General features: G+C 56.3%; 1 protein-coding gene across 3 annotated transcripts in view; it reads left to right on the top strand.

Annotated features, from left to right (window-relative positions):
• The window catches only part of ANKRD52 (ankyrin repeat domain 52), a 51866-nt gene extending 46620 nt beyond the window's left edge, over positions 1-5246 (top strand). For all 3 annotated transcript variants that reach the window (XM_048327443.1, XM_048327442.1, XM_048327440.1), the window contains 3 exons: positions 607-689; positions 902-993; positions 3714-5246. In XM_048327443.1, coding sequence (XP_048183400.1) covers positions 607-689; positions 902-993; positions 3714-3961 — 423 coding nt within the window. In that variant the 3' untranslated portion in view covers positions 3962-5246. The remainder of the gene's footprint in view (positions 1-606; positions 690-901; positions 994-3713) is intronic.
• Positions 5247-13722: the final 8476 nt, after the last annotated feature.

Genomic DNA, 13722 nt, shown 5'->3' with positions numbered 1-13722 from the left:
GGCTTCAGGGAGACCTTCCAGTGCCCAAAGGGGCTCCAGAGAGACCTTCCAGTGCCTGAAGGGGCTCCAGGGAGACCTTCCAGTGCCCGAAGGGGCTCCAGGGAGACCTTCCAGTGCCCAGAGGGGCTCCAGGAAATCTGGAGAGGGACTTTGAACAAGGGCCTGGAGTGATGGGAAAAGGGGAATGGCTTTACAGCGACACAAAGCAGGGTTAGGTGGGATTTTGGGAAGAAATTCCTCCCTGAGAGGGTGGTGAGACCCTGGAATGGACTTCCCAGAGGATTTCCCATGCCTGGAAGTGGCCCAGGCTGGGTTGGACAGGGCTGGGAGCAGCCTGGGATGGGGAGAGGTGTCCCTGCCCGTGGCAGAGGGCTGGGAATGAGGTGATTTTTATGATCCCTCCCATCCCAAACCACCCTGTGGTGGGAACCAGAGGCTTGTGGTCAAGGAGGAGGTGGAGATGCAGCAGCTCTTCCTCTCCAGCCCTGGCAAAGCGGGAGCAGGACAGGTTTAGGGAACAATTCCCTATCCCAGCGAGCCACATCCCGCTCGGATCTGGCCTCTCCCTTCCTAACCCCACCCTAAACCCCCCTCTCTCCTCGCCAGGGCCATGAAAAGTGTGCCTTGTTGATCCTGGGGGAAACCCAAGACCTTGGCCTTATCAATGCAAGTAACAGTGCTCTGCAGATGTGAGTATTCCCACAGCCCCGGGCTCGGCCGCCGTACGGGCAGGGAAAACAAACCGGGAAAGGTGGGAATGGACGAGCTGGGAGCAGCTGAGCTCAGAGCCTGCCCTTGAATCCAATCCAAGATTTCACCACCACGGGGTGTTCCGGCTGGGTGGAGGTGGGATTTTTTGGGTGGGGTTTCAGGGATTGATGCCGCTTTTCCCCCTCGGCAGGCCGCTGCACATCGCGGCGCGGAACGGCCTGGCCTCGGTGGTGCAGGCCCTGCTCAGCCGAGGGGCCACCGTGCTGGCTGTGGATGAAGAAGGTGCGTGTCCTTGGGGCCATCCAGGGCGTTTCAGCATTCCAGGGAAAGTGCCCAGAGCCTGGGAAATGCTCAGCCAGCAGCAGGATTCCCTGGTCCTTCCCGCAGCCCTAGGAAGGGGCATTCCCTGGGAAAGCATTCCCAGGTCTCGGGGGTGTTGGAAATGTGGCTTCTCCCTCTCTGTGCTCTCTCTGGTGCTCCCGGCTCGGTTGGGATTCAATTCCAGCTTGGAAAAAGCTGCTGCTGCTTGTGGCCTTGCTCCTGGCAGAGCTGCAATCCCTTGGACTCAGAACGAGATGGGATTTAAAATTCTTCCCAGCCCAAACCATTCCATGATTCCGTGGTTGTCCCCCCAGTTATTCCAGGCTTGAGCAGCTTTTCCTGCATTCCCACCTGTTCATTTTCATGGAATCCTGGAGCAACTTTAAAGGAAGTGACTTTTAAAGGTCATTTTCTTTCCCTGGGGGCTCTGGGAGAGCTGGAGAGGGATTTTGGACAAGGAGCGATGGGACAAGGGGTGGCTTCCAGCTGGGAAAGGGCAGGGTTGGATGGGATATTGGGAAGAAATTCCTCCCTGTGAGGGCAGTGAGGCCCTGGGATGGATTTCCCAGAGGATTCCCCATCCCTGGAAGTGCCCCAGGCCAGCTTGGAGCAACGTGGGATAATGAGAGGTGTCCCTGCCCACGGGACAAGAAGGGATTTTGATCCCTCCCAACCCAAACCATTCCGTGGTTTCCCCCTCAATCCTTCAAGGCTTGAGCAGCTTTTCCTGCATTCCCACCTGTTCATTTCCACGGAATCCTGGAGCAGTTTGGGTTGGAAGTGACTTTTAAAGGTCCTTTTCCTTCCGAGAGAGAGCTGGAGGGGGGATAAGGCGGGATTTAAGATCCCTCCCAAGCCAACCCAAACCAAAGCATCCCACAGCCCATCCCACAGCCCCACAGCCCCACAGCCCGTCCCACAGCCCCACAGCCCATCCCACAGCCCCACAGCCCATCCCACAGCCCATCCCACAGCCCCACAGCCCATCCCACAGCCCCACAGCCCATCCCACAGCCCCACAGCCCCACAGCCCATCCCACAGCCCCACAGCCCATCCCACAGCCCATCCCACAGCCCATCCCACAGCCCATCCCACAGCCCCACAGCCCATCCCACAGCCCGTCCCACAGCCCATCCCACAGCCCATCCCACAGCCCCACAGCCCATCCCACAGCCCATCCCACAGCCCATCCCACAGCCCGTCCCACAGCCCATCCCACAGCCCCACAGCCCGTCCCACAGCCCCACAGCCCATCCCACAGCCCATCCCACAGCCCATCCCACAGCCCGTCCCACAGCCCATCCCACAGCCCCACAGCCCGTCCCACAGCCCCACAGCCCCACAGCCCATCCCACAGCCCATCCCACAGCCCGTCCCACAGCCCCACAGCCCATCCCACAGCCCCACAGCCCGTCCCACAGCCCCACAGCCCATCCCACAGCCCCACAGCCCCACAGCCCATCCCACAGCCCCACAGCCCATCCCACAGCCCATCCCACAGCCCATCCCACAGCCCCACAGCCCGTCCCACAGCCCCACAGCCCATCCCACAGCCCCACAGCCCATCCCACAGCCCATCCCACAGCCCATCCCACAGCCCATCCCACAGCCCCACAGCCCATCCCACAGCCCCACAGCCCCACAGCCCATCCCACAGCCCATCCCACAGCCCATCCCACAGCCCATCCCACAGCCCCACAGCCCATCCCACAGCCCATCCCACAGCCCATCCCACAGCCCCACAGCCCATCCCACAGCCCCACAGCCCCACAGCCCCTCCCACAGCCCCACAGCCCATCCCACAGCCCATCCCACAGCCCATCCCACAGCCCATCCCACAGCCCCACAGCCCATCCCACAGCCCGTCCCACAGCCCATCCCACAGCCCCACAGCCCCACAGCCCATCCCACAGCCCATCCCACAGCCCCACAGCCCGTCCCACAGCCCCACAGCCCATTCCACAGCCCCACAGCCCCACAGCCCATCCCACAGCCCCACAGCCCATCCCACAGCCCATCCCACAGCCCCACACCCCATCCCACACCCCCACGGCTCCACAATCCATCCCACACCCCCACAGCCCATCCCACACCCCCACAGCCCCACATGCCAGCCCACAGCCCCACACCCCCACAGCCCATCCTACAGCCCCACACCCTATCCCACACCTCCACACCCCCACAGCCCATCCCACAGCCCCCCAGCCCCACACCCCCACAGCCCCACAGCCCATCCCACAGCCCCCCAGCCCCACACCCCCACAGCCCCACAGCCCATCCCACAGCCCCCCAGCCCCACACCCCCACAGCCCCACAGCCCATCCCACAGCCCCCCAGCCCCACACCCCCACAGCCCCTCTTGGCTCTCGCACCCCCACAGCCCCACACTCCATTCCCCACACCCCATCCCACACCTCACACCCCCCCAGCCCCACAGCCCCACAGCCCATCCCACAGCCCCACACCCCCGTAGCCCCACAGCCCTACAGCCCCACATCCCCACACGCCCACACCCCATCCCACACGCCCACACCCCATCCCACAGCCCCACAGCCCATCCCACACCCCATCCCACACGCCCACACCCCATCCCACACGCCCACACCCCATCCCACAGCCCCACAGCCCCACACCCCCTTGGCTCTCACACCGCCGTCACCGCTCCCTCCCTCCCTCGCAGGTCACACCCCGGCGCTGGCGTGTGCCCCCAACAAGGACGTGGCCGACTGCCTGGCACTTATCCTCTCCACCATGAAGCCTTTCCCCCCCAAGGACGCCATCGGCTCCTTCAGCTTCAACCTCCTCAAGAACTGCGGCATCGCGGCCAAGACGGCGGCGGCGTGCGGGGCCCTCCCGAACGGCTCCGCCTGCCCCTACTCCAAGGAGCGCCACAACGCCATCGGCCTGGACGGCTGCTACTCGGAGTAGCCCCGACCCATGGGTGACCTAATATCTTATTCTATTTATTTAGAAATTCTATAAATATAGGGCACTTTAAAGGAGAACAAGACTGGGCAAGCCCAGCGCGGGCTGTGGGGTGGGCTGGGCTGGGGAGGAGCCAAGAGTTCGGCGCTTTCCGCGCTCCGGCGGTGCCAAAGCTGCTCCTGGCAGTGGCCTTCCCGTCCCCTGCGCCTTCCCAATCCTGCCTGTGCCCCTGGCTGGCCGGGTAGGAGGCGGAAGGGGCAGGATTTGGGCTGGCACAGGGCAGGTGCCACCATCCGCTGCTGGGTTTTTCCTTTCCGGGCTTGATCGGAGCCGTTTCCTTCCCGGCGTTTGTTTCCTTCCCGGTGTTCTGTTCCATTCCCGATATTTTTCTTCCGTTCCCGCTGTTTCCTCCCCTGTTTTTCCCCAGTGCCAGCCCCCCCTGCCCTGCCGGGATACCCCCGGAGCTGCTGCCCCGGCAGAAGGGGCAGGATTTGGGCTGGCACGGGCCAGGTGCCACCATCCACTGCTGGTTTTTTCCTCCTCTGGGCTTGATCGGAGCCGTTTCCTTCCCAGCGTTTTGTTCCATTCCCGAGATTTTCTTCCATTCCCAGTATCTCCATTCCCAGTTTTTCCCTTGTGCCAGCCCCCCCCCTGCCCTGCCAGGATACCCCCGGAGCTGCCACCCACCCAGCCGGGATGAGGAAAAGCTGAACTCTTGGCAGGGGCGGGGAGGGTTTGGGATTTAGGGATGGAGGGGGTCAGCTCCCGGCCGAGCAGCTCGGAATCGCTGCCCTCCTGCGAGCCCAAACACTTGAAAACCCAAAATCTGCTGTACCTGGCACACTCCGAAATCCTTTGGCAGCTCATTTCTATGGAAAAACAAGAAACAAAGCCGGGTGCTGCTGCCCGAGCCCGGGCACGGATGCGCCGCTGGAGCCTCCTCCCCACACCAGGCACTTTAGGGATTCTGTTGGTCGTTGGCTTTTTTGAGTTTTTGAAGGTTTTGGTTGGGTTTTTTTTTTTTTGGTTTTTTTGGGGTTTTTGGGGGGTTTTTTCCTCCCCCTTTTCCTTTGGCAAATCGTTACATCCTAAAAAGCTGCTTTGGAGTTTCCCTTCCCTGCTTTGCGTGGCCGTTTCCATGAGAGAGACTCAGTGTTGGTTGCTTGGGTTTGTGTTTTGTTGTTGTTGTTGTTGTTGTTTTTTTAAAAAAAAACAAAAAAAAAGAGAATTATTTATAGAGAAACGAGCATTTACCTTGAAAAAAAACCAACAAAAACCATAAAAAGAAGAAAAAAAAAAATTCAACGTTTTTAGCCTTTACTTCAAGAAACAAATGCACTTGCAAGTCCTTATTCCCAACGCTGCATTGAATTTTTTTTTGGGATGCAGCATCCTGGCAGGTTTCGTGGATGTGGGTGGGATCGTTGGGTTTGTTTTTTGGTTTGGGTTTTCCTTTTTTGAAAATTTAATTATTTTTTTTAATTTTTTTAAAATTTCATTTTATTTCATTTTTTTAAAATTTTATTTCATTTTATTTCATTTCATTTTATTTTATTTCGTTTTATTTCATTTTACTTTATTTTTATTTTATTTTATTTCGTTTTATTTCATTTTACTTTATTTTTATTTTGGTTTATTTCATTTTATTTCATTTCATTTCGTTTTGTTTTATTTTATTTTCTTTCAGTTCAGTTCATTTTGTTTTGCTTTATTTTATTTTATTTCATTTTATTTCATTTCATATTATTTCATTTCATTTCATTTTATTGTATTTCATTTTATTTTGTTTTACTTTATTTTTATTTTTTCATTTCATTTTTTTAAATTTTTTTCATTTTATTTCTTTTTTTTCATTTAATTTCATTTTATTTTATTTTATTTCATTTCATTTTTTTGTTTTATTTTATTTCATTTAATTTCATTTTATTTTGTTTTGTCTCATTTCATTTTATTTTATTTTCATCATTCAATTTCATCTTATTTTGTTTTGTTTCATTTCATTTTATTTTATTTTATTTCATTCTATTTTATTTCATTTTATGTTATTTTATTTCATTTTATTTCGTTTTATTTTATTTTATTTCTTTTTTTTTGTTCCTTTTCTTTTACTTCATTTCATTTCATTCTCATTTTCATTTTTGGAAATCCCTGTTTATGCTGCGCCTTCGACCCATCCGAAGATGTTGCGCTGTTGGTTCGATTTTTGCTTTTCCTTCTGAATCCCTGTAACAATACCCAAAAACCCAAAACCAAACAATTCCCTCCCTGCCACGAGTCTGCTCAAAGCCAAAGACTGGGACGCAGATCCGGCAAAGGACCTGGAAAAGGCAGCGGAATTTCGGGAATCTCCCAGCTCCTCTCCCTCCGCTGCCCTGCTTGGGAGCAGGGATACCAACAAGAGAAAAGGGCATTTCTAGAACCAAAATTCTCTCTTTTTTTGGGATCCTTTTCAATTTTATTTGGAAATCTTTTCTCCATGAAGGCGGCTCCTCCCGGGGGAGGCGGCCCGGGTGGGACCCCCCCCCGAGGCGGGACCCCCTCACACCTTTCCTTTCCTTTCCTTTCCTTTCCTTTCCTTTCCTTTCCTTTCCTTTCCTTTCCTTTCCTTTCCTTTCCTTTCCTTTCCTTTCCTTTCCTTTCCTTTCCTTTCCTTCCCTTCCCTTTCCTTCCCTTCCCTTCCCTTCCCTTCCCTTCCTTCCCTTCCCTTCCCTTCCTTCCCTTCCCTTCCCTTCCTCCTTCCCTTCCCTTCCCTTCCCTTCCTTCCCTTCCCTTCCCTTCCCTTCCCTTCCCTTCCCTTCCCTTCCCTTCCCTCCCTTCCCTTCCCTTCCTTCCCTTCCCTTCCTTCCCTTCCCTTCCCTTCCCTTCCCTTCCCTTCCCTTCCCTTCCCTTCCTTCCCTTCCCTCTTTTCCTTTCCTTTCGTTTCTTTGAACCAAAGCCAAACTCTTCTAGAACCAAATAGGAAGTTCCAGTCTTGGCCTTTGGGTGAAAAGCACATTTCCTTGGAATTCCCAGCAGGGATTTGTCCCCCGAGCGAGGGAGGAGATCGAGCCCGGGGCTCCCCCCGCGCTCCCCACCCCGCGCTCAGCAAAGCACTCGACAAAACCCTGCGGGAGCTCTCGGAGCCAGCACCAGGCACTTGGGAGGGGCTTTTTCCTTCTCCCTTTCCCTCTGGATCCCCCTCCCTTTTTTATTTTTATGGATGGAACCCCCCCCCCGGCCGTGTCTCCCTCCCCTCTGCCCCCCTTTTTTTTTTTTTGCACCGGATACCTCAGCTCGGAAGCGGAACAAACTCGTAAAACTTGAATCCAAACCCACAAAAAAAAGCTCCTTTTTTTTTTTTTTTTTTTTTAAATTTTTTTCTCTTTTATTTCCTTTTGGGAAGATCCTTTCCAGTATTCTACGGAGGAGAACTGGAAAAAAAAAAATTTAAAAAAAAAAAAGAAAAAAAAAAAGAGGAATTGTTTACATTTCGCTGGCGAATCCGCGCTCGCCCGCTGCCGCTCCTTCCCTTTCCCGGCAGGAATTCAGGCACCGCTCCGTCCCCCCTCCGCTTCCCTCGCCCTCCCCACGGGGCAGGAAAACGCCCTGAGCCCTCCCGGGGCTGCGATTCCCAGATTCCCGGGATGCTCCGTTTCCATGGAGATCCATGCCGAGGTGCGGGGGTGGGGGTGGCACCCGGCACCATTTCACTGGAATTCCCAGCACGTGGAAAACGCTGCTGTTGCCTCGCTCTGCCCACCCCGCACACCTTGGGGGTTTTTGTCTTTTTTTGGGGTTTTTTGAGGGATTTTTTTGGGTGTTTTTCTTGAGGTTTTTTTTTTTGGAATATTCTTGTGGTTTTCCGGGTTTGTTTTTTTTATTTTTATTTTTGGCTTGGAGGAGGAAGCTGATCCCTCTTGCCGGCCTCGTCCCCCGCGCTCCCAACGCGTCACCCAACGCGTCACCTCCGCTCAGCGACGCCGAGACAATCAATGTGATCTCCGTAAGGGCTTCTCCATCCCTTCCTCTCTCACCCTTTTGATTTTTCGTGCCCTCTGCCCTTCGCCAGGAGCTTTTCCCCCCCCCCGCTTCATGTCTTGAAAAATAATAATAATAATAATTATTATAATTATAATAATAATGATGAAAACGGAGGAAAACGAGGTTCCAGCGGCGCATCCGCTGCCCGGGAGCAGAGGGGATGGGGTGGGGGGAGGGTGGGAGGGAGGGGAAAAAAGGGGACGTGTGGCCTTTTTTTGGGGGGTCCCAGTCTTGTTCTCCTTTAACGCTGTTATCGTTATCGTCGACAGCACAGCTTGACAATTTCAGTAATAATCAAAGTGTTTGGTAATAATTGCATTATTTTGCTAACGAGATTTTTCTTTTTTTTTTCGTGATGGTTTCCCTGGTGCGTTGTAAAAAAGAGGGATGGAGGGAAACTTCCGCTGCCCTGCCCCGCTCTGCTCCCCCACCCCGCACCGCCAGCACTTCCCAAATTTTCCATCCCTTTATGCCAAAGTTGGACCATTCCCTGCTCAGTTCAGCGGAATTTTTTTGTTTTCGGCTTCCCCCCCAACCCCGCCTCCAATCTGATTGATTGATTGGTTCGGAACACGCAGGCACCAGATCTTTGTCCTTTTTCCCTGTCCCGACCCTCTGGAAAAACAAAAAAACAAAGGAAGTTTCTCTCCGACCCCTTTGGTCCAAAGCACTTGCTTCAAGTAATAAGCACTTTTGTTAAAAAGCATGAGTCTGGATTCCCTTTAGCATCCCACGGGATAGAGAGCGGTGAGAGGGAGAACGAGAGTGTCTTTGGCTTTATTTTTTCAGTTGGAATTTAAAAGAGAAAGAAGAAGAAAAAAATGGAAAAAAAAAAACCCAAAAACCAAAAACCAACAAAAAAAAAAAAAGTTCGTTTCTAGGGAATGAATGGACAAAGGGAAGTTGTGTTTTGAGAGAGAGAGAGAGAGAGAGAGGGGAAAAAAAAAGAAAAATATGAAAAAAAAAAAGAGCTTAAAAATAGAAAGAATTAAAAAAAAAAAAAAAAACAACAGCACAAAAAAAAAAAAAATTACATTTAACTACATTTCAAAGTCACCGGGTGTTTTTGCACTGCCATTGCCCGAGCGAGGGGCGCCGCCCCCTGAGCCATAGACCCTGCGACGAACACTGAATGTACCGGCGGCAGCGCCCCGAGCGGGGCCGGGCCGGGCCGAGCCGCTGCTGCCGCCGCTCCCCGGCCGCGGGCACTCGGGAGCTTCGGCTTGTTAGGGAAGTGTGTCCCCGTGTCCCCGTGTCCCGCTCCTGTCCCCCTGTCCCGTCCCCGTGTCCCGCTCCTGTCCCCCTGTCCCCGTGTCCTGCTCCTGTCCCCCTGTCCCGTTCCCGTCCCGCTCCTGTCCCCGTGTCCCCGTGTCCTGCTCCTGTGCCCTGTCCCGTTCCCGTGTCCTGCTCCTGTCCCCCTGTCCCGTCCCCGTGTCCCGCTCCTGTCCCCGTGTCCCCGTGTCCTGCTCCTGTGCCCCTGTCCCGTTCTCGTCCCGCTCCTGTCCCCGTGTCCCCGTGTCCCCGTGTCCCCGTGTCCCCGTGTCCCGTGTCCTGCTCCTGTCCCCCTGTCCCCGTGTCCCCGTGTCCCGCTCCTGTCCCCCTGTCCCGTCCCCGTGTCCCGCTCCTGTTCCCCTGTCCCCGTGTCCTGCTCCTGTGCCCCTGTCCCGTTCCCGTCCCGCTCCTGTCCCCGTGTCCCCGTGTCCCCGTGTCCCCGTGTCCTGCTCCTGTCCCCGTGTCCCCGTGTCCTGCTCCTGTCCCCCTGTCCCGTTCCCGTCCCCGTGTCCCGCTCCTGTCCCCGTGTCCCCGTGTCCTGCTCCTGTGCCCCTGTCCCGTTCCCGTCCCCGTGTCCCGCTCCTGTCCCCGTGTCCCGTGTCCTGCTCCTGTCCCCGTGTCCCGCTCCTGTCCCGCTCCTGTCCCCGTGTCCTGCTCCTGTCCCCCTGTCCCGTTCCCGTCCCGCTCCTGTCCCCCTGTCCCGCTCCTGTCCCTGTGTCCCGCTCCTGTCCCGTTCCCGTCCCGCTCCTGTCCCCGTGTCCCGCTCCTGTCCCTCTGTCCCGCTCCTGTCCCGCTCCTGTCCCGCTCCTGTCCCGCTCCTGTCCCGCTCCCGTCCCTCTCCTGTCCCCCTGTCCCGCTCCTACCCCCGTGTCCCACTCCTGTCCCTCTCCTGTCCCCCCGTCCCGCTCCTGTCCCCCTGTCCCGCTCCTGTCCCCCCGTCCCGCTCCTATCCCTGTGTCCCGCTCCTGTCCCGCTCCTGTCCCCGTGTCCCGCTCCTGTCCCCGTGTCCCGCTCCTGTCCCTCTGTCCCGCTCCTGTCCCTCTGTCCCGCTCCTATCCCTGTGTCCCGCTCCTGTCCCCCTGTCCCGCTCCTGTCCCTCTGTCCCGCTCCTGTCCCTCTGTCCCGCTCCTATCCCTGTGTCCCGCTCCTGTCCCCCTGTCCCGCTCCTGTCCCCCTGTCCCGCTCCTGTCCCGCTCCTGTCCCGCTCCTGTCCCCGTGTCCCGCTCCTGTCCCTCTGTCCCGCTCCTATCCCTGTGTCCCGCTCCTGTCCCCCTGTCCCGCTCCTGTCCCGCTCCTGTCCCTCTCCTGTCCCCCTGTCCCGCTCCTATCCCTGTGTCCCGCTCCTGTCCCCCTGTCCCGCTCCTGTCCCGCTCCTGTCCCGCTCCCGTCCCCGTGTTCCGCTCCTGTCCGCTCCTGTCCCGCTCCCGTCCCCGTGTCCCGCTCCTGTCCCTCTCCTGTCCCCCCGTCCCGCTCCTATCCTTGTGTCCCGCTCCTGTCCCGTCCCTGTCGCCTCTCCCATCCCTGTCCTGCTTCTGTCCCGTCCCTGTCCCGCCCCTCTCTCCCCCCTCTCCAATCTCTTTCCCCACCAATTCCCCATCCCTCACCCCCTTTTTCCTCCTGCTCCCCTCCCTTTCTCACCCTTTTTCCACCCCTTTTCCCATCTCTCCCACCCCTTTTCCCTCCCCTTCCCTCTCCAAGCCCTGTCCCACACTTCCATTCCCTTTCCCACCTCTATTCCCACCCCTTTTCCTTCCCTCTTCCACCCCTTCTCTCCCTTTCCCATCCCCTTTTCACCCTTCTCCCACCCTTTTCCCCTTTTTCCTCTCCCTTTCCCTTTCCCTTTCTCTTTCTCTTTCCCTTTTCCTTTCCCTTCCCATTCCCTTTCCCCTCCCTCTCCTCTCCCTTCCCGGACGGAGCGAGGACCCCTCCCCAATCCCACAAGAGCAGCCCCCGGCCCCTCCCGGCCGCATCCCGGGGCTGGAATCCGGCAGATCAAAAAAAAAAAAAAAACCAAACAAAGTAGCACTGAAAAGCCAAGTGAAAAAAAACCCCCCAAAAATCTCCAAAAACGTGGAATCCGTTTTGGTTTTGTTCCCATTCGGGGTGCTCGGAGCACCCGAATCTGGGGGGCTCGTGCAGATCCCAATTCCCAGGAGGGGAAGGAACAAGGAAAACCCCAAACCAACAAAAGCAGAGACCCCAGAAAAAAAAAAAAACCCTTTATTTTGGTTTTTTTTTCCTCCTTGATTTTATCCCGCTGTTCCGCGGGGCCTGCGGAGCTCCCCGGCTCCTCCCCGGGTGGGAACGTCGGGGTCGGATCCCACCTTTGCCTTCAGTGAGAAACCAAAGGAATAAAACAACCCCTTCCCACTGGATACCGGCACGGACACGCGGATTCCTCGGTTCGGGCTTTGTTTTTCCTTTTCCTTTCCTTCCCCCCACCCCCCCGCACTCCCTTTCCACCTTTCCTTCCTTCCCCTTCCCTTTGTTTTTCTCCAAGGACACAAGGAGCTGTTCAATCCTCTTCTCCCAGCTGGAATTTTCTGGGCTCGGCAGTGAAAGGAGATTAAAAACAAAACAAAAAAAACAACAAAACCCCAAAAACGAATAAAAGCCGAGGCTCACCCGAAACATCAGCCTAAAAAAAATCCTTGGAATTGCGGCGCGAGGCTGGAGGGGGCCGGAGCCGGAGCCCCCGCGGGGCAGTTGGGGATGGGGGGGGGGGAACGCGTCTCTAAGGCATCTGTAGCAACTCTGTGTCTTTAAATATCCTCCGTGTCAATGCTGCACCTCTGTATTTTATGCACATAAATGTTCCTTTGACGCCGACAGGACAAAAACGAAAACCTCATCATCACCTGTCAGGTACCGCCGACTCCTCCTCCGTGGGCGGGTCCGTTTCTCCCGGGCCTCGGTTTGTTGTCCCCCCGCCCCACCTCTTCCCGTGCAGGGGGGAAAGGGGAGAGGAGATGGAAAAAGAGAGGAGGAGGGGGAAAAAAAATAACAAAAAAACACACACAAAAAAAAAAACAAAAAAAAAACAAAAAAAAAAGAGGAAAATAGCCTTACTCGACCCAGTCGTTATCGATATTGTTCTTCGTCAACTTGAAAATAAATAAAGGAAACTTCGCATGGAAAGCTCCGTGGGTGTGGTGATTCGGGAATCCAGGGGTTCCTGCTGCTCTTCCCGAGTTCCTCTGGAGCTTTGGAGAAGCTGCGATTTCCTCCTGTCCCTTTTTTTGTCTTTTCTGAGCCCGTCGGTTCCCGGAGGTTTGAGCTAAAACTGCCGCGTTTTGGGGCTCTGTGCGTTGACCCCGGGGGGTTTCGGGGTTCTGCCGCATTGCTCTGCCCCGGGAATGACCTCTGGGATGGGTCAGGCTGAGCTGGGCAAAGCACGGTGGGAGAACAGGCTGGAGGTGCCAGGGGTCCTGCAATCCCTGAGGGGTCCCAGAACCTTGAGGGGTCCCAGAACCTTGAGAGGTCCCAGAACCCTGAGAGGTCCCAGAACCCTGAGGGGACCCAGAACCTTGAGAGGTCCCAAACCCTGAGCGGGTCCCCAGCTCCTGAGGGGTCTCAGAACCTTGAGGGGTCCCAAAGCCTTGGGACGTCCCGCGTTCCTGAGGGGTCCCAAAACCCTGAGAGGTCCCAGAACCCTGAGGGGTCCCAGAACCTTGAGAGGTCCCAAAACTCTGAGGGGTCCCAGAACCCTGAGGGGTCCCAGAACCTTGAGAGGTCCCAAAACCCTGAGGGCTCCCAGAACCCTGAGCGGTCCCAGAACCTTGAGAGGTCCCAGAACCCTGAGAGGTCCCAAAACCCTGAGAGGTCCCAGAACCCTGAGCGGTCCCAGTCTTGCTGTGGGACATGGTCCCAGCCCTCTGAGGGGTCCTGGACCTTTGAGGGGTCCCAGTCCTGCTGTGGGATGATGTCCCAGCCCCTCAAAGGGTCCCAATCCCACTGTGGGACAGGATCCCAGCCCCCTGAGTGGTTCCTGGACCTATGAGGGGTCCCAGTCCCGCTGTGGGACAAGGTCCCAACCCTCCGAGGGGTCCCAAGCCCCCAAGGGGTCTCAGCCTCCTGAAGGGTCCCAGCCCTGCCCCGGGATGGGGTCCCAGCCCCCTGAGAGCTCCTGGACCATTGAGGGGTCTCACCCCCGCTGTTGGATGGGGTCCCAATCCCCCAAGCGGTCCTGAACCCCTGAGGGTTCCCTGCTGTGGGATGGGCTCCCAGCCTTTCCAGGGCTCCCAGCCCCACTGCAGGACGGGCTCCGAGACCCCCGAGGAGCCCAAACCCCCTGAGGGGTCCCAAGCGGCGCCCGCCCCCCAAATTTGGCGCATCTACAGCTGGACAGGGACACCCCGAGACCCCTCTCTGTGCCACCGCTGTCCCCCGAGCCGGACACTCGCGGGGACAGGAGCCAGGCAGCAAATCCAGCCCCTGTGACCAAATCCTGCTCTTTTTATTGCGGCGCTGGA

This window comes from Corvus hawaiiensis, chromosome 24, assembly GCF_020740725.1.
Source record: "Corvus hawaiiensis isolate bCorHaw1 chromosome 24, bCorHaw1.pri.cur, whole genome shotgun sequence".
Classification (NCBI taxonomy): Eukaryota; Metazoa; Chordata; class Aves; order Passeriformes; family Corvidae; genus Corvus; species Corvus hawaiiensis.
This window is presented reverse-complemented; position numbering and strand designations above follow the sequence as displayed.